Source organism: Pezoporus occidentalis, unplaced genomic scaffold (genome assembly GCF_034315485.1).
Source record: "Pezoporus occidentalis ecotype Australia unplaced genomic scaffold, CSIRO_AGI_Poc_V1 ctg36, whole genome shotgun sequence".
In the NCBI taxonomy this organism is placed as follows: Eukaryota; Metazoa; Chordata; class Aves; order Psittaciformes; family Psittacidae; genus Pezoporus; species Pezoporus occidentalis.
This window is the reverse complement of record NW_026915591.1, coordinates 2,884,903-2,912,057: the sequence shown is the minus strand read 5'-3', so window position 1 is coordinate 2,912,057 and position 27,155 is coordinate 2,884,903. Positions and strand designations below refer to the sequence as shown.

General features: G+C 53.6%; 1 protein-coding gene and 1 long non-coding RNA gene across 2 annotated transcripts; both read right to left on the bottom strand.

Moving 5' to 3' along the window:
- Nucleotides 1-17,887: 17,887 nt before the first annotated feature.
- Nucleotides 17,888-20,821, bottom strand: SIX1 (SIX homeobox 1). Its single transcript, XM_062630771.1, has 2 exons — nt 20,061-20,821; nt 17,888-19,132 (listed from the first exon to the last, which is right to left on the bottom strand). The coding sequence occupies exons 1-2, from the start codon at nt 20,618-20,620 to the stop codon at nt 18,844-18,846; spliced, it is 849 nt and encodes a 282-aa protein (XP_062486755.1). The 5' UTR covers nt 20,621-20,821; the 3' UTR covers nt 17,888-18,843.
- Nucleotides 20,822-23,486: 2,665 nt separating this feature from the next.
- Nucleotides 23,487-26,558, bottom strand: LOC134169868 (uncharacterized). The gene is made up of 2 exons (XR_009967039.1): nt 24,936-26,558; nt 23,487-23,672 (listed from the first exon to the last, which is right to left on the bottom strand). It is a non-coding gene; the product is annotated as an uncharacterized LOC134169868 (long non-coding RNA).
- Nucleotides 26,559-27,155: the final 597 nt, after the last annotated feature.

The following is a 27,155-nucleotide window of genomic DNA, read 5'->3' as shown; positions in this document are numbered from 1 at the left end:
GCAGAGGAATGTTTTGGGCTGTGTCATGGGATGTCTCAGCCCAACTGCATTGCCCACCTCAGTCAGCTTCCAGCTGCTGGTCCTGCCCTCACATTTGTACCCATGCCCCATGCTGGGAACAGGCCCCAGCAACCCTTCAGGCACGTCCCAGCCTAAGGGAATACCCAAAGCACATACTCCAGCCCGTAGACAGCACAGCAGGGCCGCTGTTGTCTCCCAGGCCTGCCAAAACCCCCAGCAATTAAGATCTTTTCCCTGCAGTCAGCAAAGGACTCTGTGGTTCTCAGCGCCGGCAGCCGGGAGCTGACTCAGGGGTAGGTGAGTGCATCAGGCTGAGCCCTTCGAGGCAGGGGTCTGCTTATGAAACAGCAGTGACCGTGACGCTGGCAGCTGCTTCCCTCTGGAAACAGCCTGGCCGGGGAGGGCTAACCTCTGTCTCCTTCTGGGAAAGCTGGTGTCATCCCCGCACGCAAGGACGCTCCCAGGATAAGGCTCATCCAGCTTTGCATCCCTGTGCTGGAGCTGGTGTTGAGCACAGCAGGGTGGCAGGGAGGGTGGCGCTGGTTTGGACTCAGAGCAGAGCCTGGGACAGCAGTTTGGCTCTGATTTACTGTGGAGTTGCAGAAAATTGGCAGCAATCAGTTCAGGTCTCAGCTTTCTAACGAGAGTTATTCAGGTAAAACCAGGACAATGGGTTGTGAATGATCCTGGGGCCTGAGTAAACAGCTACTGATGGAAGAAGAAATGGGGGAATGTTGAAAGGTGCAGGGAAAGCTTCAGCCGTGAGATTGAATGGGCCGATAAGGAGTAATAAATCCCCCCCTTTCTCTTTACAATTAAGAGGGGTCAAAAGGAAAGTAGGGAGTGGAGCCTGTATTTAAACACCCATCCATCCCACAAAAGGGATGGGCTACCAGGCCTGCTTCCAGCTCCTCTTAGATATTTCAGTTGTGTTTTTTGGAGGAGGCTGGCACTGCCGCTGTGCTCCCTGCCAAACCAGAGCCCTGCTGTGCCTGCAGGAAGAAACAGTCCCTGTCCCATCCCTTCCTCAGCCTCTGCAAACACGGCTGGCACAGGGCTCCGGGAATTGCTGTCTTCAGTTTATTTCCAATTGGCGAAACAGCTTGGGAGGAGAAGGGCTGGCTCTGTGGAGCAGTGGAAATCTCACCCTCAGCCCTGCCCTGGCTTGCTCTCCCTAGTGCAGGAAAGAGCAGGCAGGACGTGAAACGGCCGTGAGGCATCTGCAGGCATGTGTGGGTCTCAGGGATGGAAAACAGCTATGGAGGGGGCTGAAGTGGAGGGGTATGGAGACAGGGAAGGCTGCTGTCTCCTCCTGCAACAGTGCCAGCTCTCCTGGAAAGCTTTCTTTAACAGAATTTCACATGAGCAGTAAAAAGCAACAGAGGGGACCCGGCATCCTCGCTATGGCCAGGACCACAGCTGCTACTGGGTCTGTGGGTGCACAGAGGCACCAGGGCACAGGCGGGCACCAGCTCCAGGAGCATAGTGGTACTTGGGGACAGACCTCACCTCAGCTTGTACATCAGCTCATGGACCACCCAGGACACTGTTAGCTTTCTACAGAAAAGTCAAATTCATTTCAGCCTTAGAGAGGTTCAGCCCTTTTCAGAGTGGGGTGAGCTGTGTCCATGGAGCTGAAGTGTGGGGATGCCCTTCTGGGGGCTGTACCCCACAGGAAAGGGCTGGAAATCAGAGGAGGAAGAGACAAGCCCCAAAACCATAAGAAGATACCTGAGATACACCCCTGTGCCCATATGGCCATACATTTTCAGCCGTCAGCTGCTATGAATGATGGTAATCAATGCTTTCCTACTCAGGTATAGGGGCAGGCAAGGCACCCCCTGATATACATGTATGGAGATGCTTGTACAAGGGAGGAAAAAGGGGTGGCAGAAAAACTGGTGAATCAGACAAACGAGCCTTTTTTGCCATGAGGAAGGACAGGGAATGATGCCTGCGACACTGCAGATGTCCCACACTGTAAGTTATTTCCTGGGGGAGGCTGCTCTCCATTTCTGAATACAAATGACCCAAATTTCTCCACAGTAAGACGTGAATGAAATTTTCCCCATGATTTTCCAACACTCACTTTCATCCCAAGCAGTGATCAAGCTACAAAATATCAGCCCTGCCTGTGGAATAAAAAATCTGGAAAAAACACACATGCAAAACACTAGTTTTATTGCCAAGTTTTCAAGCAGGAAGGACATGACTTGGTGCCTACAAAGTGAAACATGCACATTTCTTCTGCTGAATCAAATTCAGACTAGGTTGGGAGCCCCAGTCCTTGTGGTCAGATCCATTGAGGAGCACCCTGCCCTCAGAAGCCCTCGGATGGGGATCCCCATCCATGTGCATGGTCCAAGAGCAGCTGCCATCTGCTTGAGGATGTGACCTGGTGTTGGGTCCAATTCCAGGAGCTGATGTCTGAAGCACCCGCACAGCAGCTCTCGTGAAGCCTTGCAGACAGCTGGACCTTGGCCTCAAACTGACAAAAATTTAGTTTGTTTTGGTTCTTTTCAGCAAACTGAAGTTGTTTTTCATCTTCCACCCCCCCTGAAACCTAAAGGATCCTGACAGTTTAGGCTGTTGCGTCAGTTGACTTTTTAATCCAAAAATAATAAGATTTTTTATGCAAAATCCTCAGCCTGCTCTGTTTTAACTCTCCCTGGAGCCCTGTAACTCTGTGTGTGCAGGGATGCCTTTGTATCCTTTGGCACACTTTTGCATATGGAAAGAAGAAAGAGCTTTTTCCCTACCTGAATGCTCTCTCCCGCTATTTAACCTCTTTGAAGTTGAGCAATTAAAAAAAAACATATCCAGGCACAGAAATCCCAACCAGCCTTTTTAAAGTCCTAAATGCCAATTTCTCTGGATCCTTACTGGATATGTGGAAGGCTGTTCCAGACTATTGAGTTGCTCTCAGGAATGAGTGTTTCTTCACATAAATACCTATGGACCACAGAACAGGTCTGTCCCATCTGCAGAGTATGAGCCTCTCCTTGCCTGGGGCTCCCTGGCTCCTGATGCAGACACAGGGTTGCACTATGCCTGTGGCCTTATGGCTCTTGGCACCTCACCAGTGAAAAGGCTCTGTAGGATGGGAAGATGAACACAGATGAACGCCAAAGGAATAAAATAAATAAAAATCTGTGCCCTTGCACTGGAATAAATAATTTAACAAGGGAAGCTGGGACAGTTCTTGCAGCTAATGCAGGCACGTGCCTGTGCTTACCTGAAATTCAGCAGCTGTGGTGGGGGATGTGAGATGTGTACGGGTACAAGAAAATGCCCAGAGACACCACAGCTCTTTAATGTGTGATATCACAGCGCCTTTTTTCATGCTGCCTCATTTTTCCTCCCAGTTAGACACAAAAGGGAGCAAAAGCTAGGGGTGGGGAGGAGGATTATTGTAGCCCTGGTGGCAGCAGGTGAGAGCAAAGCCTCATCCACTACTCCGCCCAAATGCATTCTTAAGCAGGGCAATGCTAGACCTCAGTCACATATGTACTCTTAGACTGTAGGCCCATGAAGCACCCTAATGGCCCTGTCCATCTGCTCCATGGGTATGTGTCTTAGCTGGGGCCCCAGAAAAGCTGGAGAAACATTTCTGGATGAGTGTGTAGAAGAAGATGCAGAGAGACATTCAGGCACAACATATGTGGGAGGGTGATGAGCATGGAAGGAACAGATCTAGACTTGGGTGTATTTATCCTAAAAAGCATCAAAAAGAAAACTTAAGTTTTAGTAGGCTGAGGTACTGAATGGCCATGCCTGATTTGCAAGATGCCACAAAGCACAGCTACCCTGGCAACCAGGTCAGGTGGAGACATGGGAAAAGCAGCTCCCAAGGCTGCTAGAGATCCTTCACATGACCTTGAGTACATCTTGTTTGTCCCTTTTAGTTCCTCAGAGGTGGGCTAACTCCTTTTCCCTGGCCTTCTTTACCCTTCTACTAGCTCTTCTATTAAAGGAGCTGACGCATTCATATAGCAGCTATGCTCTTAAATAGGGCACTAATAGCGAACACTCTGCTCATCCCTGGCAAGCAGTTAAGATGTCCAGGTGAGAAAGAGAGCAGGCAGGAAGGCATGCTAGAGCACCCAGGCCTTCTCCTCTCCTGGACAAGCTCAGTTTCTTCAGGTGATGGTCCAGCAGCTGGTCCCAGCCCAGCTACATGAGAGTGCCTGCCTAGTCCAAACACAGACCTCTGCCCAGCTACAACCAGGAGGCACCTTGGGAAAGTATAAAAACAAACAGTGAGAATAAACATCCGGATGAGGGCTGAGGAGGGAAACCAAAACACTGAGAGAAGCCAGGAATAATAAGAACCAAAAACAAATAGAAAAGAGCTAACGGGAGCAGCAGATCTAAAAATAAAATGAAAGAACAACAGCAGGGTGGAGGGACTGAGATATTTCAGGGGACTGGCAAAGCGTGTAGGGCTTTCAGGGCTCAGTTTTACAGCCGTGGGGCTCAGCTCTGCGGCAGAAGCAGCCTCTCACTGCCTTCCAGATGTTGGGGAAGATGGAGAGAGTAGGCTTGGACTCCCAGGAGCTGTCTGGATAGCAGCAACGACAGCAGCCTGCTGCCCACCCCTGCCACATCTCCCCTTAGCGGCAAGCATTTTTGCTATGGAGGAGCAGGATGCAGATGTCCCAGGAGCAGATGCCCCATCCAAACCTTTCTCAGGTCCCATGAGAGGTTGCTCATTCCTCCAATCCACCAGTGAGCTGGCCCATAGGGCTTGACAAGGCTGGGACTATGTCTGCCCAACCCAAGTCCTGGGTGAAGAACACATGTCTCCTGTACACCCCAAATTAGTGGTGTCCTAGCTAGATCTGAACCCTGGTTATCCTGGGAACTGCCCCAGGATGGCTCTGCAATGCAGAGCTGTTAACTTGCTCTAACATCTATATCCACAGATGAAACCACTGAAAATCAAACCCCTGAAACATTCTTTGTTGCTTCAGATTCCCTCAAGCACTTCAGCTCCTCAGGCCTGGATCATACGAAATCAACAGGAGAAAACGAATAATTTCTTTCCCTCTGCCCAAGGAATTAACTTGGCTTGCAGCAGGAAGGTTGTACTGGATGGACTCTGCACCTGGCTGGCAATGTGGGGTGCACAAACCCTCTGTAGGGAGGCCCTTTTGGAGATGGGCCATTCAGAGATGAGTTTAAAACTTCACCTGGAAAACCACAGCAGAGCTGCTACCTGCCTCCACTTTCTCCAAGCTGACCATAGGGCTCCTGTGCATAAGCACCTTCGCTCCAAGGAGGACTCAGACCTCTTTAGGACAGAGTCCCTGCATGGGACATCGAGACATTTGTTTTTTCTTTGGGGTTTCCCCATCTTTCGTCTGTTGTTCAGACTGGGAAGCTGTCCCCATCACCTTTCTCTGTCACCTATGCTCCCCTCACCCTGGCACTGGTGATACAGCATTTCCATTGTGGGGCTCAAGGAGATGCAGGGAGTCTGGGAGCATGCTGGAATAAAAGAATACACTTGGGCCATCTCTTGTCCTTTGACTCAAAGCAATTCACCTCTCCTGAAAACAAGATGAACTGTGTTGTGGTGCTTCTACCACCAGGCCCACCACGCCAGACCTCCCCTCTCATGGAAGCCGTCCAGCCTCACCAGGGCTGTAAGTCCATGGCCACCTAATTAAAACCAATGGTGAATTGTAAAGGTGGGGAAAAATAAAACAATAAAACCAAACAAAACCAGTCTGGACGGAGAGCCAAGGAGGCCACGTGCCAGGAAAACGAACCACTTGCCGGTTTGGCACAGAGTGAATGCTTGGCCTGTTGAGATGACATGCTGGTGTGGGGCGTGCTGAAGAGGCACTTACCATTTCAGGGGGAAAACAGAGGTAGGGAAGGGGCCAGGGATGAGGACCAGACAGAGCCTGAATGATGATTGAATCCCAAACACACATTTAAGCATGAAGATGGGTGTGGGGGAGGATCAAGACACGTCCCTGCCAGGGACTTGGCTGGTATTTGTCAGCACAGTGTCATATATGACAATACTGCAGCTGCTACAGACAGGCTTCCACCAAAACCAGAGCTGGAGATATACAGAGCAAGGGACAGTGCTCACCAAGCCCATTGAAAGCACAGAGCAACAGGAAAGGGCTGGGGAGCACACTGTGAAAGGGCACGGTATATGATGCACCACACTTTGGAGTCAGAGGTTCAAAAGATGGTGAAGGTCCCAAACCCCTTTGGCCTGTGCAGGAGTGAGACACCCAAATCAACCCTGGGTGCTAAAACAGGGGTACAGGGCAGCCAGATGCACAGGTACTCCCCATGTACACTGCACCCTGGCAGGGCAGCAGCCCATGGGCCCTCACAGAGAAGGTAGGGGGGCTGTGCATGACTTTCCCCACTTCCCACCTCTGGCAGTGCATGCTAGCAGAAGGCACAGGCTGTTTTCCCGGATCTGGTCTCTCCTTGGCTCTTTTCCCTGGCTCCCCAGGGCACAGCACAGCAGACAGCAACATGCCCACCTCTCCATGGGCTGGTTTCTTATGACCCAGCGTAAGGAGCCTGTGAAAGGAGCAGCTGTGGCCAAGTTTCCCCTTGTTTTTACTTTCCTGGTTTCGTTTTGTTTGGGTCCAAGTGGTGGGTTTTGAATCCAGTCTTTCCCTTCTGAGGCTCTCTCCACCACTAGTCCCAGCAGTGCTGTAAGAAAATGTTAAGTCACAGGCAGCCAGCACCTCCCTGGCTCTGAAAGCTGCACCCGACAGGATCCTGGCTGGACCTTGGGATGGACTTGCAGAAGACTAGTGGAAATGCACCGCTACTTTGAGTCTCTGCTGGGTTGTTCAATGTGTGAGTCTGAGCTTTCAGCATGGGCTTTTTCCTCCCAGAAGTCCCCCTTTTCTGCCCGCGCACTTCTGGATGTGTGGCCACACCAAGGCTGGACCCGCTGAGCTTTTCCAACAGTTTTCTCATAAAAAAAAAACATCAAGTTCCTCCACTGGCCCCTGTGCACCCCAACCCTGTCATACACTGACATAGCTGCACCCTCCACCCTGCAACCTGCTCAGGATCAGGCTCTTTGCAGCTCTCATTCCCAAAAGTGCTGCAGCCCTCATTCCCAAAAGCATGTCCGTGAGACACTAATGCACTTCAGACACTAGCCTTCACAGGCAGAAGACTGAAAGGCAAACACAAGCTCCCTGCTCTCTCCCCACTGCAGCCAGATTTGCCGGGGCTGCATCCCGTCCCTTCCTCTCCTCTGGGCATTGCCTGCCCAGCTGCACAGCATCCCCGCAAGCTGACAGGATGAGTGACGGCTAAACAGAGCTTTTCCATGGAAACATTTGTTCAGCAAAGAATTGCAGATTTTCATGGTGAGTATCTGGTTTCCTCCAAACCTTTTTGTTATTGTTTCTGAAAGCTGCCCGGCCGGTCTGGATCTGACTTTCAGGAGCATTTTTACCCCTAACACTTTTCAGCAGCTTGGTTCTCCCCGCTCCTTTTTCTTTTCTTTATTTTTTTATTTTTTTTTTCCCTCTCCCACTTCTTTAGGTTTCCGTCCTTTCTTAAAAAAACACAAATGGAGGTGATGGTGTCTCTTTTGGGCTTATCTACAGGGCACAAACTCTCCTCCCTGAGAGATTAATGGTAATGATGGGTGACCCAGGAAGGAATACTTGGCTTTTTGTGCTGATAAAAGCTCGAATGGGGGAGGTGGGACTAGGCAATCTCCTCTGGGCTACGCCTTCTAAAGGACACACAGAAGGAAGCAAGAGACTGTCTGGAAGGGGTAAGAGAAGACGCTTGCAGAGTGCTTGTGTCCACACGGAGTGATGTGAGAGTGCGAGGACGTCGCCCAGCCCTATGGGCCTATCTCACTCCATCCCTTTGACCCGAAGCTGCCTTTCTCCCTCTGGCTTCTTCGTGTTTCTCCAAGCAATTCTGCTCTGACCCTTAGGCAGACACGGGTTGCTCCCAGGAGTGTCCCCGGCAACTGCTCAGGAGCCAGCGGGGTCCCCAGCACAAGGCGGAGGTGACAGCAGGTGGCACTGCAGCCCCAGAAACGAGCCGAGAACTGCTGCCCAGCAAGGACGCCCTCCCACCCACATCCACCCTCCCACCCACATCTACATCCACACTCCCACTCATATCCACTTCCACACACACTCCCACGCCCAGTCCAGGGCTCAGGAAAAGCAGACCCCTCCACTGTGGGGTTCATCCCCTGCTATGGGACCCCTCCAGCTCCCATGATTTCATGCACTATGAAGAAGAAAAACTTGGGATATTATTCCTAACCCATGCCAGAGCAGGGTGTCTGGGGGAAATCCTGTGCTTAGTGAGGGTTTGATGCAGGGATAAATCCTGGAGCAGAGAAGCCCCCTCCTCACTCTGGGGGCAGGTATGACTTACTGCTTGCTATTTGGGGTAAAAGAGGCTAAACATGCCTGTTGGTTGTGAAAAGGGAAAGCAGGAAGAGGCAAGCATTCCAAGGTAGCCCAGACAAAGTGCAACCACCAGCTGCTGCATACTGGGGGGAGTTAGGGAAGAACCTCAGTTGCTGTGAAACTGTGAATGTGAACACAGAATTAAAAAACAAAACTAAACGTACACCAACATCCTTCCATGAACTATACTGATTTATGCCAGTAAATTCATACCAATCCCTCCGGTTGTGCTAAGAATATAACCAGGGATGTGCCATAGCCTCTATTCCCATCCTATAACCACTCTGAGTTCAGGCTTTATTTTTAGCCCAGCTTCCTCGGGGCTCAGTCTGATCTGATCTCTCTGGAGAGATTTATTCCTGCTAAATGCCACCCCTCCTGTTAGAAACTCCCATTCTCCCAGTGCTGCTGAAGGGGTTGACCTTGTTGAGCAAATTTGAAAGATAATCTGGTGAAATTTGGAGCAAAACTGAAGGCCGAATAAAAGAGCATCCCAGGATGAGGTAGACAAGTGGCACTCAGACATCAGAGTAGCTGGTTGGTGGCCCAGAGGATGTCAGAATTGTTGCAGGAGGAAGGAAAAGATGGCAATTTTCTTTCTTCCTTTGATTTGGCTGGTAGAGTGTTGCCAAGCTCTTTGTGACTTGCTTTCAAGCAGCTTGCTGTGAGTGTTCAGTGTTGGTTAGCCGTGTTTGGTCCCATGATGTTGTTTCTGGCCAGCTGTTGGTTGAGCTCATGTCTTGTAATTAGTGGGTGGGCTTGAGGAGACCACTGCGGCTTCTGATATCCCAGGGAAAGGGAGAAAATAAGCAGGATTAAGGCATTTTAGAAAATTACAGGCATTTTCATTTCATGTAAGCTTTGCCAGGAACACCAAGCCCTGGAGAAGGATGGCTACAGCAGGATGCATTGCCCATGAGCAGGACTAAAGGACTTTGTTTCTCATCATAGTCACCCAAATAACTCTCTGTGTGTGCCTCTGTGTGTGTGCACAAATACAGCGTTGTCTGCCCAGCGGTCCACAGGCCAGCGGTGGCTGTGGGAACATGGTACCTCTGCAAGATGAAAGGGATATATTCCATCTGCAAATACAGTTTTACACAGATTTCTTTTTCACAACAGGATTGCTGTAACTGGAGGACTTGGGGGATGCAGAGGGATGTTAAAACAGGGGAGCACTGGCTCTTGCTCATTTTTAACGAGGTTGATCTGTTGAGGTGACAACACTGTGTGTCCAGACCAGCCCACCCGGGCTGTCAGACCCCACCTGAGCTAATCCCCTTCTTGCTCACATGGTTTTTCCTGCAGAAGAAAGAGACTGAAAACCAACCACAAAATCCCCAGGAAAAGGCCAATTTTGAAGCTGCAACAACTGAGGAAGAGCCGTAGGAGAATACACAGTATTTTTCACTAGTGTCTCTATTTGTCCCTGGTTTAAGGGTCTGTCAGGGGGTTGAGACCCTAGCTCCCCAGCCTGTCCCATCCAATACCCCAGGGGACATTTCCACTATACACATTCAACTCAGCAGCACCTAAAACTGATGAACAGTCAGTACTTGGCACTAAATGCGCAAAATAAATGCTGTTTCAGGTGGGCATCCATGCTCCTGCTGCTGTTGCTGGGTGCCAGATCTGACCACCCCGTTCCCATCTCAGAGGAAGAAGATTCTACCTCCAGCATCACCAAGCAATCCCTTGCTGCTATGTTTCCAAAATAACAAGTTTTTTCTGCACAGGATTTGATGACAAGTTTTGTCTTGAGAGAAGGACCGATCTGACATTCAGAGCAGAAAGGATCTATCAGCCAGGCACTAATGCACATGCCCCAAAATATGCCTTTTTGACTTACAATAGACACAAAATAACAATGTCTACTTTATAACTGCAAACACATATCTAATCCTGACTTATCAGGCAAGTTGTTCTACACAATGGCTTTATCAAGTGCATTTATCTCTCTATATACATGTATATGTACATGATATGTTTATGTATTCTGTCTCCCATTCAGAGTAGGTATTAATCATACGCTGTTCCACCCAAACAATACTAGAAGTGGCCTATGTCTCTCTGGTGATGACTGCTTCCACCATCACCCATGTGACTCTTGTTTGCAGGCTTGTTGCACCAGAGCTGCCAACTGCAAGCCCCTGGGCCCTAAAAGGATTTTTTGCTAAAAAAGAGCCAGCTTTGGGCAAAAGCCCATTGGTTTTCTACAGGGCTTCAGGCAGCAATCATCACCCCATGGGGACATCGCACCCTGAAGACAGTGCCCTTCGCAGACACCCCTGCTGTGCTGCATGCATCCAGCACAGGAGCAGTGCGCTCCTTCAAACCAACCAAGGACTTCTCTCTCTCTGCCTTCTTCTTATTTAGCAAAATAACCCTGCGATTATTTTTCCACATGAAAGTGTCTGCTGTTCAGGTGGACAATCTGACTCCAGCTGAGCCGCCTGGAATCCCTGTGGTTTTGATTTTCAGTGGAGAACAATCTTATCAGCCCAGATTGTACACAGAGATAGGGAGCCTTCGGGTAGGGTTGCATAAGCACAGATTGCCTCAGCTGGGATGGGGAAGGCTCTGCTCACTGTATTTATTTGTTTTCCCCACCATGGGTTTCAGGTTCTCCTGGTGACCACCATTTCAGCTCTCTTTCCCCACTCATTGTTTGAGCAGCCGAGCCTTCCTCATGGATCACTGGGCAGGAGGTTCAATTTAAATCTGGCCTCAGCCCTTGGCTACTTGCATATTGCCTTGAGAGGTTTCTTGCATATAGGGGATTTTCCCCCCTCCCATTATGGTTATTCTCTGGGCAAGGATGGGATGGCGCCCAATTTGGGATGGATGTGATTCCCCCCTCCCTTGGCACACCCATTTTGGCCTCTTCCTCTCCTGTCAGCTCCTCTTTCAAATCTGCCAACTGCGTGGGCACCTTGTCTCCAATTGCAAAGTCAGGATATATGGTTTCCACAGAGGCCATCAGCAAATAGCGACTACGTAACCCTGGCAGAAGAGGAGGAAGAGGACAAAGAGGCATTCTGAGCAAAGCCAAGCACCAGAACATCACCCAGAGGAGCACCGAGGGGTGCAGACTCAGAGACTTGGGCATCTGAGAACAGCACATGCTGCAGCAGGTGTTGGCATGGGGGTCCCATGCTTCTCTCCCAGGACAATCCCCTCACATGCCACCCAAGGGCACAGAGTGGCAGGGACTGAATGCACCCATGAGACCTCCATGCTGATGCTCTGAGATGTCACTGGAACCTGGCAGGAAAAGCCACCATACAAGTCAGAGTGTGTCTTTTGGAAAATGTTTTATGTTTGGAGTTAACCCTGCAGTGGCATGGGAGCTACCTCGTGCATGTTGAACTCCTTTTGCTGTGGGAAAATCTTGGTCTTGGTCCAGTTCACAGTTTTTGCTCTTTCTGTCTCTTTTCCTCCTGGTGTTGAGAATTTTAAGAAATCTCCCTTGTACTGATGCCTTCAGATCATGTAACATCATCTATTTTCTTTCTCTAGGACAGATTATTAAATTTAACACATCCATAAACCAGAAGTGACCACTGTGATGAGCTGGTTGGACATCCCGTGTGCCATTAGCCCAGATCAAGACTACTAAACATCTTCCAGAAAGTCATCACAATGTGGGGCATTGATTCTCCTCTCTCTAAAACGTACACTCCCCTTTTAGGCTTGAATTAGGCTATGAGTGGGTGCAGGATACTGGGGTGACCAGCTGCTGACCATCCTCACCATGAATATCATGCCTGGTGTCATGGGCTTTGGCCACACCACCATCCCCACCAGCCCAGTACCAAGGTCCCACAGGCTGGTGGCAGTTGAGCAGGCCAGGTTCTGCCTGGAGGTGTGGAGCTCAGAGGTGGGGTCTTGAGTGAGCAGCCTACAGCTCCCCATCACCATGCCCTTGCTTTGCCTTTGCCCTCCTGGCAGTTGTTGAACCTCATCCAAGTTGCCCTTCAGACCTGGAGGCCTCAGAGGCAGGTCCTGCACACAAAGGTAATAGATGGAGCTGCTACAGCCCAAGGTGGCAATAGCTTCTTGACCAACATGTTGCACTGGGTATGTCTGTCCATTTCAGTAGGCACTGTGTCACCTGGGGACAGCATACTTCCAGCATCCCCGCATGCTTTGCCTGTGATTTTCCTGCCAAGAAACAATACAGCCTCCCTGCCAAGCACCTCCTGAGCCTTCGGGGATATTCCTCCTGATGCTGCCTCAAGCTTCAGCATCTCCGCCTCCCACAGGGGCAGCAGCAATGTGTGTCCCAGCAATATAAAACCACCATGTGCTTTTCTTCCCCATCACCCAGCAGACTCCAGGCACCATGGGGAGCAGGGCATCCGTGTTTCAGCTCCACTGCAAAGGGCATGTGGCGCAAACCACCAATGGTCCTGTGTGCCAAAGGTTGGAAGCCACCATACCAGTGGCAGAAGTGTCCCCTGCAGCTGAGCACTGCTGAGCCCACACACCATTCCTGGCTCCTGCTCACTTCACTTCTGCTCCAGCACAGGAGTGACACAGGCAAAGCCCTGCTGAGGCAGGCAGAAGGCAGCCTCTGGCTACAGAGAACCGAGCAACCCATGGCCAAGTGGTTGGGCAAGTTCTGTGGTTTCTTCATGCAGGCACCTCTGCCCAGCCCCAGAGGGCTCCCAGCTGGTGCTCACTCCCTCTTGCACACTTTGTCTCCCTGCTTCCGAGCCGGCTATGGGAGATTAGGCATATGAAGGTCTTGATTCCCTAAATACGTCTCTGATTTGTTTTAGCCTGACGCAGCCTTTCTCTTGGATGAAACACACACCAAGGCTATGCCCATCCACAGCCTTGGTGCTGCCACAGAATCCCTCCCATGCCCACACAGATGGCAGTACGGGTAGCTGTGACACCCAACCCCCCATACAAGGGCAGCAGGAGTGGCAGAGGGAGAGGCATCCCTTGGGACTCAGGAGAAGCATCCTGATGGCTTGCAGATGTGATTTCATTTTTCAGTTGTTTCTAATTTGCTTGGGTAGTTGGGTTGGTTTTTTTTTTAATTCTAGAAAAGAGACAATTTCTTCAGGGAGTGTTAGCCACAAGCTTCATCTGGCATTGTGTTTTAGTCAATTGGTTTTGTCTTGTATTATTAGGAATATTGTATTACATAATGATAAGCTGCATTGACTTATTATGGGGACTATAAAGGGAGGCAGCCCTGGGCACGTGGAGCACCAGCCACCAATGCAGAGCAGCCACCCCTCCTGCTTCATCATCTGCCTTTACTCTGACCTTCAGCAGGCCTGTCATCTTCCTGGGTCTCAGTTTCCCCTCATGTAAAACACTTCAGATATTAGCCGAAAAGCTTTTCCATCCTTAAATCAGAAAAAAAAAAAAAAAAAAGAAAAGATGAGTTTTTCCCTTTTCTTCCATCCTAAGAAACAGATGTGAGGATCTTCTACACCTTTTCTATCACTGCTGAAAGCCACCAGAGTCTGAGCAGGTTTGAGACTGTAGCAAAGCAACCCTGATCCTAGAACTAGGCTATGGAAGAGAAGCTTCCCTGCCCATAGAGAGGCAGGGATAGGAAGCTGCTGCTCTGCCCATGGAGGCATTTTTCAAAAGCACTGGACAAGTGAAAACAGGAAAATGTAATTGAACCAAATCTGTCTCTTTAACCTGATTATTGGGATTGAGATTATATACTTGAGAAAAAGTTCAGCCTCTGCTTAAAATCTGGAGAGGTGGGAGCAAATGCTAGAAACCATGAGTGACAAATCCAGCTGAAAAGAAAGACAGGGTGGCAGGGGATGGGGTTCAGTTTGGTGCCCTCTTTCCAGACAGCTTCTGACTGCTGTTGGGGTAAAAGGTGATAATCTCTGGGGAGCCTGGTAATTTGCTCTCTCCATCTGAAAATTAAAGCAAATTTCCATAATTAGAATTGTGTCCAGGTCCAGTTGGGAAAGGTGACGGTGTCTTAGGTTGCTTTGTACACTTGAGAAGAACCAAAGCTCCTGTAGACCCAGTCTCTGACATATCTGCTCTTCCCACAGAGCAGCCGGTGCCCCCAGAAAACCTGGAGCTTCGGCCCCAGCAGGAATAGCAAAATCCACCTTTGAAGATGGATGGATGCAGCCAGGCTGGCCAAGTACTGCTTTGGCTGTACCTTTATTGCTCCTGCTGCTGCTAATGGCATGCACGCGTGTCGGGCAGGTTAAAGCACCTCCCTCTGAAGGTGGCGTAGGCAAGCACCCGGCCTCCGGCAGCATCACCCTACAGTGGGTACTTCCTCGGATGCAAAACCACCAACAAAGAAGCGTACTGGCTGGGCAGACAGGGAAGTTTTCCATCTGTGCCTGTGTAGTGTCTGTGATCTGCTCTCCAGAGAAAAGTAGGAGTAACCAGGAAGCTCAGAGGTGAAGAGTTATCTCAGGCATATGCTGTTTTCTTTACAGATCTGCAGAGTCCGAAGCACTTCAGTAACAGTTAAACAATTGTTAAATAGCACTTTATCTTCAAGTTGGATAACAGCACAAGCAGCTGCTGGCTGCCTAGTGACAGGCAGCTCGATAAAACCATCCACCCAGGAGGGAGTCTGGAAGCCTTGGCCCAGTCCTGCCTGTATCTCACACCCTGCCTCATTCCAGCTGCTGACATTTTCAAACCTGTGTGCTCAAAATGAAGCCCCAGTGTCTGGCTGAGCAGGCCCGAATTGCAAAGACGCAGAGCACAAAGGTCCCCTAACCACATCGCAGCTCCAGGCTCCTGCCATTGCAGCTGGGGATGCACAGGCTTTAGGGAGCCAGGCCTGGAAATGCTGTGTTTAAATCCATCGGCTGAGCAAGCATCAGCTCCTCACTGCAGGCCTCTGTGGAGGATTTGCAAGCACGTGGTCCAGGATGGTGGGGGCTGAAATCAGGATCATTCTTGCCCCTCTGCGGGGCTGGGGAGGCAGCAGGGAAGGGGAGCTGGGCAGGGGCTGAGTAGGCATGCGGACCATGCATGGCATGACGCTGGCTCAGCGTGACCAGGGAAATAAAATGGGGTGTGGGGGGGAAGAGGGCCTGGCTTTCTCTCTGGGTGTTTGGTTTTATACACTGCATTTCCTGGTTGGGGAATCTAAGCATAACCCCCACTCCAGGCTGCCCCCAGCATGGAGGGAGGCTGAGAGAAGCATGCTGCCCCTCTGCCTCCGCAGGAGGAAGAGGCTCTTATGGTAGAGGTGACCTTTCTAAATCCCTGCTTTGGACAGACATTTCCAATAAGTGCTGAAGAAAAGCCTGCCAGTTCCAGCTTTCTCAGCCTGCTCTCCATTTTCCTTCCATCCTCTCCAGGCTGAATTTAATCTGAGAAGGTTCCTTTGAGCTTTTGTGTGTTGCTGGGGGAGATGTGGGCGCACAAGGGATCGCATTACAACTTTCATTTCCTGAAATGTTTGAGGGAACATCCAGGGTTTTATCCACACATCAGGCAAAGTTGAGAGCTCGGATTTCAGGTCTTGTCACTCAGCTGTCACCAAACAAATGAGCCTCTCAGAACTGGAGATGGAGAGAGCTACCTGCTATTCATGACCCCAAAAGCAGGTGATCACTCATGGGAAAAGCAGGTAGAATTAATCATTCCGCTGTTCTCCATTTCCTCCACTTTTTTTGCTGACCTGGACACAGTGTGAAATCTGTCCTGGGGGGTGAACAGGAGCGGGGGGGGGGGGGGGGGAGATTAACTCCTTCCTGCCAGTGGAAATACAAAGCAGAGCTGGGTGAGAAACAGCCCCTGGCTGCCTCCCCAGGCTGGCTTTGCTGTGAAAAGCTTGCTGCGAGGTCAAGCCTAATAGAGGAGAGCTCAGCAACCTGCGCCTGGCTCAGCTCCAGGGCCTCCCTGCTCCCACCTGCCTGCCCCGGCCCTTTCCCCTGCAGGAGGGTCATTTCGAGGGGGTGGCCCTCGGCACACTCCATTCCTCCTTGCCACCATCCGCCTGTTGGCAACCTCATCCTTCTCCCTGTGAAGTAAATAGAGGGTCGGGGTATGGAAAGGGCTGTACTGAGCGGTCCTGCTCTGCAGCCGTCGGGCCTGGCAGCAGTCCCGACCCGCAGTTCTGTGATGAGTACGGGGAGGGTTTGGGCAAGGGCAGCTTCCCACTCCAAAAGTCAGCCCTGCCGTTGCCTGGGCGCAGAAAGCGCGTCTGTGCTCTTTGCTTTGGAAATAACCCTGATTTGCAAGTCCCTGCTTGGCTTCCTCGCTGCTCAGGGCTGGAACCCCGGGCAGTATTTATCCCTCCTCTTCACCGAGTGACTTGGGGAAACAAATAAAAACCAAAACAAACCCAAAAAACTCAGAACAAACAAACAAAAAAAATTCAAAAAAACCCACACCAAAAAACAGAGCTAAAGCTTATCCATCCTCAGGACCCAGGGCCAGCAGCTGCTCCCCTTAAAAACCTTCCCTCTGTTCCCTGGGTAGGTGCCCCTTTATGTCCTAGGGGCTGGGAGCGGCTGCGCGGCTTCGTGGCAGATCACGGAGGGGCTGGTTGAGGCCCCCACTAAAGGCGACGAGGGTCCTCGCAGGGCCAGGTCCACGGACCGTGCCGTCCCTGGGGTCCCTGCAGGGCGTGCAGCGGAGTCTGCCCCAGGCGGCCTCCAGGTCTGGGTTGCCGGGGTTGGTGTGGGCTCCGTGCTCCTACTCCAGAACGTCGGGATTTGTCCCGGCTCCACCCGCGGTCGCTAATGGACACAGACACGCAGATGGGCATCCACCAGCGTGGCTTGTGCGCCCAAGCGCGGGACTTGCGCCCTCCGCCCTGATCCCACAGAGCCACGTTGGATCCTGCCCAGAAGGGCTGGGGGTCCCCCACCGTCCCAGCCGTGCCCCCCCCCCCCCGAAAGGATCGTGGGCGCAGTAAACCCTGCAGGAGCTGGGCAACCCGATGGGGCAGCCGGGGCCAGGCCGGAGGGGGCAGCCGGAGCCGAGGAGGGGGGTGGAGGAAACGGATCCGCAGCCCCGTCCAGGAGCCGGGGAGCGGGATCCGCGGAGGGCCTTGGAGCGTGTCCGTGCGCCCGGGCCTGAGCGGGAGGGACGCGGAGCACTCCGGCCTGGCAGGACCCTCCTGCAGAGGGTGACATTTCTCCATGGCCCAAGACCCCGAGAACAAACACGGGAACGACTTAAATAAACACGCACTTAATGATGCAAAACGCTAACAGGGGGGGACCGGCACCAGCTGCCCGGCCGCACCGAGGCCCCGATGGGGCGGGCGACGGGAAGGAGCAGCTCCCTCCCGGCCGTGCAACCCCCAGCAAGCGGCTCTGCGGGTGCCCCATCCCCCCTCGGTTAGGAAGGCACCGGTTGCCCCCTCAGCCCAGAAGCGCCGGCCGAAGTGGAGGGTAAGGGTAGGCAGAGGGACAGGGGCTCGCCCCGCAAAGAAAAGCGCAGCCTGGGTGTTCTGCCATCAGCGTTGTTTAATTTAAACTGTTTAGGTACAATAGAAAATAAACCTGAAAGCACATGCGATTTTTGGTAACAAATACTCGTCATCCGCGGGCTCTCTGCAAGCCAGAGGGGAAAGCAGAGAACGGGGCCGGGGGGAGCGGGCAACGGGGACCTGCTGGGGCGGCCCGAGAAGCACCCGTCAGGGGGGAAGCAGCCGCCAGTTCTTCTTATTATTAATACCCTAATTTTAGCCACATCGATGCATTTCACCACGGATTAGAAGGAAGCCGGGGGTGACGGGAGCTCGCTCGCTGCCTGCCTCGCCCGGCCGCGTTAAGACATAGGCACTTGGTAAAACTCTAATACTGCAGCTTTTGTCTTTTTTTTTTTTTTAATTTAAACTACATAGAAATCTTTCCGGTAAGGCTAAATATGAAAAATGTAAACGTAACTCCCCTCCATCCTTCCGCCACAACGCCGGGCTCAGAGCAAGAGTCGCTCCCTCTGTCCCCGGCCCAGCTCAGCACCCGCCTCGCAGGGACACGCAGCGGGGATGCGGCGGCCGCCCTGGCCCCTCCGCCCCCGCGGGGCTGGGATTTGTTTGGGTGGAATCGGATCCAGCTGGGGTTGGGTTTGTTTTTTCCTCTTCCCCCCCCCCCTCTTTTTTTGTAATTCCCGTTGGGACCAGCTGGGCTGAACTCGAAGGGCTGAGGGTTTCAGCCGCTCCCTCCGTTGGCTACACGGAAAAAAAAAAATAAAAAAAAAAAATCATGGTGATGATAGTGGGAGACACTGGGAGGGAACCGGACCAGGAGCCGACGTGGGGTTGTGTGAAAAGAGCCGAGAGTCCCGTCAAGAAGCAGCGGGTGAGCTGTAAACCCGGGTGCTGTCCTCTATGTACAACCCAGAACCTCTGTCCCCGAGCGGAACCGCCACTCCCGACCCTCTGCCAGCCCGCCGCGGGCCTTTAGGATCCCAGATCCACCAGGCTGGACGTGAGGGGTCCCAGCAGCGAGTCCTGGAGCTGGTGGCCTTGGAGGCTGTGAGGGGTCTGGGATGCGGCCAAGCCGCCCAGGGAGTAGCCGGAGCTCCTGGCGTGGCTGAGGTTCCCCTGCAAGAGCAGGACCGAGTTCTGATCCGGGCTTTGGGGAGGAGAAAACTCTTCCTCGGAGCTGGACATGAGGGGTTTGCTCCCATCCAGAGGCGAGAGTTGGTTCGGCTTGTTGGTGGCCGCGTTGTTGTTTTCCGTGTTCTCCCTGCAGAAAGGAAAAAAAAAAAAAAAACCACAAATGGGACGTTATGGCAGGCGAGGGGCGCCGGGTATGGGCTCTGGGCTCATGCCCCCAGAAAATCCTTTGCGTTCTATTTCATCGTGACAGCAGATGCCTCTCTCCGGAAAGAAAACAAAAATGTAAAAGAGCCTAATATAAAGGACCACCTCAATTTCTTTTTACCCTCCTAGAAATAGGTGTGCACCGCACAGCTCGGTAATTTGAGTGAGGAGGAAAAGTTGCCCGGAGGGGGGGGCGGAATTCTTTCTCTTTTTAACTCAAAATGAAAGCGCGGCCCGGGGACGAGCAGGGTGAGGGATTTTTTTCTACGAGGCTCGGCGTGGAGGTTGCTGGAGGAGACAAAAAGCGGGGCGCTGCCCTCCGTGGTTGTCAGCTTCGCCGGGCCGAGCCGCCGCTTCACAAGGAGGCCACCCCGGGCGGCGCCGCCGGGGGTGCCAGGGGTGGTCTCGATACGGAGAGGCGACTCGGGCCGGCCAGTGTGTACCCATCCCGGTCACCCTCCGGTTCCTTTCCTCTCCATCCTGGGACTTCTTTCTCCTCCTCCGGGCTTCGGAGTTACCGTGCCCGATTCCCAGCAATACCCGACCGCTTCCTCGGAGGCTCCGGGACTGCATCATTCCCGGTTTACTCCGGGCGGCAGGCAAGCAAACAAAGACGGCGGAGCGGCCTGGAGAGGCCGGTGAGGGACTTGCTGCTCCGGGCAGGTGGGAAACTCGGTCCGGTGGATCTCGGGTGGAAAATCCACTTGGGTTTCCGCGAAAGGGCAAAACGCAGGGCGCTTGGGGGGGGGCGGGTGTAGAAATGGATTTGGGGGAGTGAATTATTTTCGTTCGGGGGAGCGGGGAGAAAAGGGGGGGAGGAAGGGGATGCGGGGGGTGGGGGTGACACGTACCTTTCCTTTGCCTCCGCCGCTCGGTCCCGCTGCCTCCGGTTCTTGAACCAGTTGCTGACCTGGGTGGTGGTGAGACCGGTGGCTTCTGCCAACTCCCGCTTCTCCCGGGGGGACGGGTAGGGGTTGTGGGCGTACCATTCCCGCAGCACGCCCCGGGATTTCTCCTTGAAGCAGTAGCTGGTTTCCTCGCCGTCCCAGATGGTGCGGGGCAAAGGGAATTTTCGGCGGACGCGGTATTTGCCGACGGCGCCCAAGGGTCTGCCCCGCAATTTCTCGGCTTCCACGTAGTGAGCCTTCAGCCAGAGCTGCTGGAGCTTGGGGTGGTTGTGTGGCGAGAACTGGTGGCTCTCCAGGATCTTGTAGAGCTCGCGGAAGTTGCCGCGGTGAAAGGCCACCACCGCCTTGGCCTTCAGGACGCTCTCGTTCTTGTGCAGGTGGTCGCAGGCCGGCAGCGACCAGAGGAACCGGCCCAGTCTCTCCAGGTTCCCCCCTTGCTGCAGCACCTCGCAGACGCAGGCGACCTGCTCCTGCGTGAAGCCAAAGGACGGCAGCATCGACATGGCCGGTCACGGCGGCGGCAAGAGAAGGAGGAGGTGGCTGCAGGCACCCCGCGGGAGCTCGGCTGCGGAGGGGCGGGGGGAAGCCGCCCGCCGGACCCGGTCCCTGTCCTGGTCGCGGCCCCAGAGCTGGGAGGCAAGGCGACAGCCCGGTCTGGCGGGCGAGCGGGGATGCTCGTCGCGGCGCCGGGGGGACTTTGTCCCGGCTCCGCCGCAGCCGCGCTTAAAGCGCCCGAGCCCCCGCGCCGCGCTGATTGGGCGCCCGCGGCTCGGCCCCCGCCGTGGCGGGCCTGGCCCGACCCGGCCCGGCCCAGCCCAGCCCGGCCCCCCCCCCAAGCCTAGCCCGACCCGGCCCGGCGGGCAGAGCCTCGGCACGGGCGGGCGGGGCCTGGCGACGGGAACCCGGCCCCGGCAGCCGCGGCTGCGCGGGTGCGGCCCCGGCCCCGGCCCTGTAGGCGGAGCGGGGGGAGTCCGGCTGCCCGCGCCCCCGGGCGCACCTCGGGGAAGCCGCTGCCGGCGGATTTTGCGCTTCTTTCCCCAACTTTTCTTTATCCACCCCCCACCCCCCCACCCCCAACTCCTGCTCTCCCCAGCCCGCTCCCGTCCCCTTCCAAGCCGTCCCGTATTTGATTACCCTAATGCTGGGTTGAATAAATGATGCTTTAGTAAGAAGCTGGGTGATGCGCGGGGCCCCTGCGCCCCCTCCGCCGCCCGGGCGGCCCTTCTGGCTCCGCTCGGCCCTGGGGGAACTCGGGGGGGGCCCGCGGAGTCTCCCCTCCCGGAAGCATCCCAGTGCTGCACGGGCCGGCGGCGCTTTAATTAGCCTAATCCTCATTTGCACACCTCGCTCAAAAGCAATTATATAAAAAAAATTAGAAAACAATTAGGCTCCCTAAACAAAGATAATCCATTGTCAGTAGCAGGGATGGGCTGGGAATTGAGGACAATGAGGGTAGATAAGAGCAGGGGAGCGGTGCGAAGGGGGTGTCTTTATGGCTGGATTTATCTTTGATTAGATAAGACGAAACCCGTATTTCAAGCAAGCTCCAGAACGTTTTTGATTCGAGAACGAGTTTGCTGCGGGAGCTCTAATAACCATCTCGGGGCTCTTTAAAACCTGTTTGTCTTCGCTAAAGACATGCGGATTTATTTGACTTTAAATGCTAAATCTTAAGTACAGCCTATCCGTGGCAGAGGCGGAGAAGGGCTCTTGCTGCCCTCTCCCTGCCCGCAGCCTCTGCCAGCGGTACGATACGGGAAAGGCCGGTCGCGATATTTTTCTAAATCCGGATTATTGTGGTTTTTTTTTCGCACGTACTTCGTGGAGCGGGACTGTTTAAAATAAGCCTCTGCCACCCAGTCTGTCCAGTGACTTTACTATGCTCGCTGGAGTCAGGGCGCTTCTATATCCCATATCCGTGTGTCTGGTAATTTTCCCTTACCGTTTTATTTTAGTACTTATGATGTTGCAGATGAAGTCTTAAAGAGCTGCAATGTCCTCCCAGAAGGAATGTCTGCTTGGAACAGATCCTTATTGACAAGGCAGCTGTGTGGGGACCGGAACGGAGCCTTAAACCCGGCTCTAGAATCAACTAATACCCTAAAGTCTGGAGCAAGTGCGCAGAATTATAACGCCTGGGCTCGCAGCCCCCGTCCTGGAGGAGCAGCGCCCTACTCAGTCAGAGAGATGGGCTCCCCAGTCGTCCTTTTTGTTCGCATTAATTTGTAATTTTTATATCATTTATTTCTAATAAGGCGCTCAGCGAAAAGCACGGACCTGAGCGTTTATACTGTCAGGACGATGAGGAGAGAAATACAGATCGGGGCTGTGGAAGCTCCTTGTCATTTACTGAGAGCTGGTTTCTCTTGCTCTCACATTTCCACTCTTTATTTTTTACTTCCCCCCCCTCCCCACCCCCAAAAGGCCGACCAAACCAAACACCGCTCTTGGACTAAGCAAATTATCCCGGTGCGTCCAGCAGTGGAGCGGACAGGAATGGGCGAGGGCTGAGCTTCCCCGCGATTTCTGAGTGAGACTTTATTTTTCCGTATCACCAAAAATTGACACAAGGAGCGGACAGACTCGCCGGGATCTACCTGGGAGTCACACACAGCAGGCGGGACCCGGTCAGCATCAATGTTAATTATTGCGGAGGGGTTGGTTTTCATCAAGAAAAGATAAATTTGAAACCTTTCACTAAAAAGCACGGAAAGAGGTACATGAATTCCCAAAGCACCCATCCCATTTAGCCATTGAAAATCACCCAGAAAGAAAATAGTTTCGAGCCACTCCGAAGACAGAAATAAAAAGAAATAATAAATAAGCGAATGCAAATACAGAAATAACAGCAACACCCCATCGGCGCGGAGCCGCCGCGGCCCCTCGCTCGTTGTTTTCGAGGAAGGGAGGGAATAAGGAGCAGTTTGACGGGATCACCACCGTCCCCCGACACCGGTGTCTTTGCACCGCCGACTCGTTTCCCCCGAAGGAGCTGGGGCCTGGCACCTACGTGTCCGCGGAGAGGAGGCGGCTGGCCACGGGGCCCCCCTCCCGTTGCCTCGCTTTCAGGGGCACCCATCGGCTCGGTTTGTGCGGGAAATTTCATTTATTCGCTTATTTATTCGATGCAGTGTTACAGAGCGCGGAGCGGGGATGAGGACGGGTCCCGTGCAGCGCTCAGCGAGTTTTCCTTGATTTAGCCAGAAATGTAAAACAAAGCAGAAAAAATAACCCGAACACGACTCCCATACCCCCCCCCTCCCCCCCCCCACCACCTCAGGCCTTAGAAATAAAGCTCTTCCCCAACCAAAATTTTTTTTTTTTTTCTCTAAGTGTGAGGGTCTGGAGGAAACAAACAGCGCAACAAAATCAAATCAGAGACATTTTTATTTTCCGGAGCCCCGTCTCACGGGGATGATAACGGGGGCTGGAGCCGGCGGGGCAGTAACACAACGCTGTCGCTTTCCGAACCTTTCGAAGGCGAAATCCAAAACCGGCCCATTAAGTCAATGAGGTTTGTGTTGTAGAGGGCTCCTTTCCCATCCACTTGCTGTTCTGAAAAATAGATCGCATTTCGTTATCTGGAGTGAGGATCTGCAACGTGATACCGGATCCGCGCCGCCTTCCCCACCGAATGCGCGGGGGAGACAGCCAGCGCCCCGGCTTCTCCCGAACAATAAAGGATTTGTGTTTTCTTTCTCTCCTTCTGCTCTCCCCCCCCCCCCCCCCCCCTTTATTATTCTATTTTTTAATGAGGAAGGACAAACCCCTCTCCATATGCACCACTCTTCTCTCACAGGAGCCTTTGGCCCTACGCGCCTGCAAACCGGTGTGCGACCTTTAATGACTCGAGAGTAAATTGCCCTCCAGGCACCTGTAAAAACAAACCCAAGGTGGGGACGGGGACAACGGGACCGTGTCCTTGCCCCGGCCCCCAGTGCCTGCGCCCCGGGTACTCGATTCCTAGGGTCCCACCCCGAGAGGGCCAGACCGGGCCGGGGCTGCAGAAGGAAAGACCGGCCGGGCCGGGCCGAGCCCAGATGGGCCGGAGGACAGTCGGGGAAGTTTAAGGCCTTCCCGGCGTGGTCCCGGGGAGGGCGATCCCCAGGGCACAAAGGGCTCTTTCTTTGCGCACTTACCGGGACATTTTTCAGAGGATTAGAGGTGATTACGCTTTGGTTTGGGGGTTTTGTTTTTATTTTTATTTTCTCTCCGAGATAAGTCTTTCTGTCCCTGTGTCGTCGTCGTCCCCCGTCCCCCCCCTTATTTCCTCCTGCTTATGCCGTGGGACACCCCTCCCCGTCTTCCCCCTTTTCCTGCTCCCCAGTGTACCCTCTGGATGCTGATTCTTTTAAGCTATGAAGAATTTCCTTTTGGGAGGTGAAACCCTCCAGCTCCTCCTGTTCAGAGGAAAGTGCTAGTGATGGTAATACAGGGTGACACTAAATAAACAGTTAGAGCAGAGCTGGAAAGATGGAGTTAATTATCCAGTGAGCTACATTTAAACCGAGACCAGGAGGGGCTGATTTGTTTTGGCGCAGGGAACTGGGAAGGAGACGAGCCACCGAGGTCTCCTTGCTTCTCCTTAGAGGCTCCTTAATTTGTCCTTGCAGTCGCCAGCCCAGGGACCAGCTGCCCATGGCCCGGTGGCAGAGCCCGGCAGTGGGCCGAGGTCCCGACGGCCTCCCGCCCGGTGCCCGCCACCCGGGAGGGGGCCGGTGCGAGCCGTGCATTGGAGCGGGCGAGCTCAAGGGGTCTGGAGGGAGGGGTTTCCCCACGTTTGTTTGCTTTTTCTTCCCCAGAAGTTAGATAAATTACCGTCTCTGCGGCTCTCCAGTGCCTGTGCTCCTCAGGTAAGTCTGCATATGAGCAGCAGCCCCGCGATGTGCTTTTGTGTTTAAATTTTTCCCTCCTTTCTTCCTTTTCTCCTTTTCTTTTCTTTTCTTTTTTTTTTTTTTCCCAAGAAGTCTGATATTAATAATCCCCGTATGCCCCTCTTTCCGGGTCATTACGGTACTGCTGGTCTCTAATCAATCCTAATGCGATGGCAATTGGAGTCTCTGATGAATGCATCTCAGGTTTCTTGTAATGGCTCTACCACATTTTCCTGGACCTCCTTCTTTAACCTGAGATGCCAGGGGGACGTCTCCGTTCTCAGCTGCTGATTACTTCAAGATGTTTGGGCTGGTGTGGGGAGAGAGGGAGCGAGGGAGGCAGTCTGCCCCTGAATAATCTGGAACTGAATTGGATGAGCCGTTTCCTAAATCAAAGGACAACGGCAGGGTTTAACTCCTTTTCTGCACGGAAGCCCTCCGGCTTGCCTTCCAGCCGGCACCGACTACACTGCATCTCCCCCGTGGGTTCCTGTCCGTGTCCGTGACACTACCCGCGGGTACCCACACATCTCCGGGGTGCGCAGCTCCCTCCGTCAGCTGCGGACCCCCCATACAAAGGGGGACCCCCCATCTCCATCCTCTCACACATCCCAAGAATCCCCGTGCTGCCTGTCGGCTCCGCACCCCGCACACAGGGAGCTTTGCCCCACGCCGTGGGTGGGAGCTCCAAGCCTGAGATGGGGGAGGAAGCCTTCCGCGGGCGCGCAGGGACCGGCGCAGCAACGCGTTATTACCAAAGCTATTCGCATTTTCGCGGCATTGTTTTCCTCCCATTTCTCAGCATAATGGCATTTGCCGTAACCCGAGACAATGATAATTGCAATTTCTGCCCGTTTTTATTTTATTTTCTATTTTTTTTTTAATAAGCTAATGCAGCTCAAGCTGGGCGCTGGCTGCAGCGGCATCGATCGCAGCCTCCCCGGAGCACCGGAGGGAGGTTCCACCGAGGCGCGGCTCCTCCGTGGGGGAAAAACACTCCCCGGGTGCCCCTCTGCGGCGGAATATGCTCCAGTGCAACAGCTTCGGCTGCGCTCCTATAAAACGGGGGTGTGCTGGAAGGGGGGTTAAGTGTTTAAACGAATGATTCAGTTTCTCCGCGCTTGGATGCAATGTAAAAATTAAATCCCAGCAGAAAAGCAGTGAGAGTTGAAAACGGCCCCGTCTGCCGCCGTCTCCGGCCCTGTGTGGGGCGGTAGGAGCGCGGCCGCGGGTGGATGTCCGTGCAGCGCGGGTGGGTTCTCGCTGTTCCAACCCAGCGGCGCCGCACGGCCACGGGTGAGCCACTCGCTAAAGCGAAACAAACTGCGGACGTTGCCTGCCCTCCGCGCCCGCGGCGGCACCGCGCACCCACGCGTGGACAAACTCGTGGAAGCCTGCGCGGTGATTTTAGGGGCAGAAGGGGGGAGCCGGGGGCACGGCAGCCCCCTCTGCACCCACGGGGTGCGCGCACGGCGACACCCGCCCGTCCCACCCGCGGCAGGGACACCCCCTGTCCTCACACGGGCTTTCCCCGCGTGGCCGGGGCTGGAAGCCGGGTGCACAGGAGCGGCGTTTTCCTTAGGTGATGCTGGGGCAGGAGGGCTCAGACACTGGGAAAACCGGGAAAACAAACCCCAAAAAACCCAAACCCAACCAAACCAAACCCCCCCCCCCCAAACCCCACAAAAAAAACCCAACACCAAAAACAGAACAAAACAAAAAAAAAAGGAAAAAAAAAGGGGGAGGGGGGAAGAGAGAAAAAGGGTGCGCACAAGGTGTTGCAGTGATTTTCTTGCTAAAAGCTGGAAAAAAAGTTAAATTGAGGAGGGGGTTGCGAAAGCTTTTTTTGGAAGGGGGTTGCCAGGCTTCCCCCTCAGCTCCTGGCACTGTCCAGGCCAGGAAGGGCCCCCCACAGTCGAAGGGGGTAGTCTGGGGCAGCCTCCAGGGGGACAGAGGGAACCCCATCACACACACACACACCCCCCCAAACCTAGGCCTCACCACCTTGTCCCTGCAGCTGCAGTGTGATTCAGGGTGCAAAGCCGCCCCTTTTGGGTACAGCTCTGTGCCATCTTCCAGACCAAATCCATGTCCCATACCCAGGTGATGAACAAGGCACTGCCTGGTGGGGTGGCAGCGGGGCGCAGGGCAGAATTTACATACA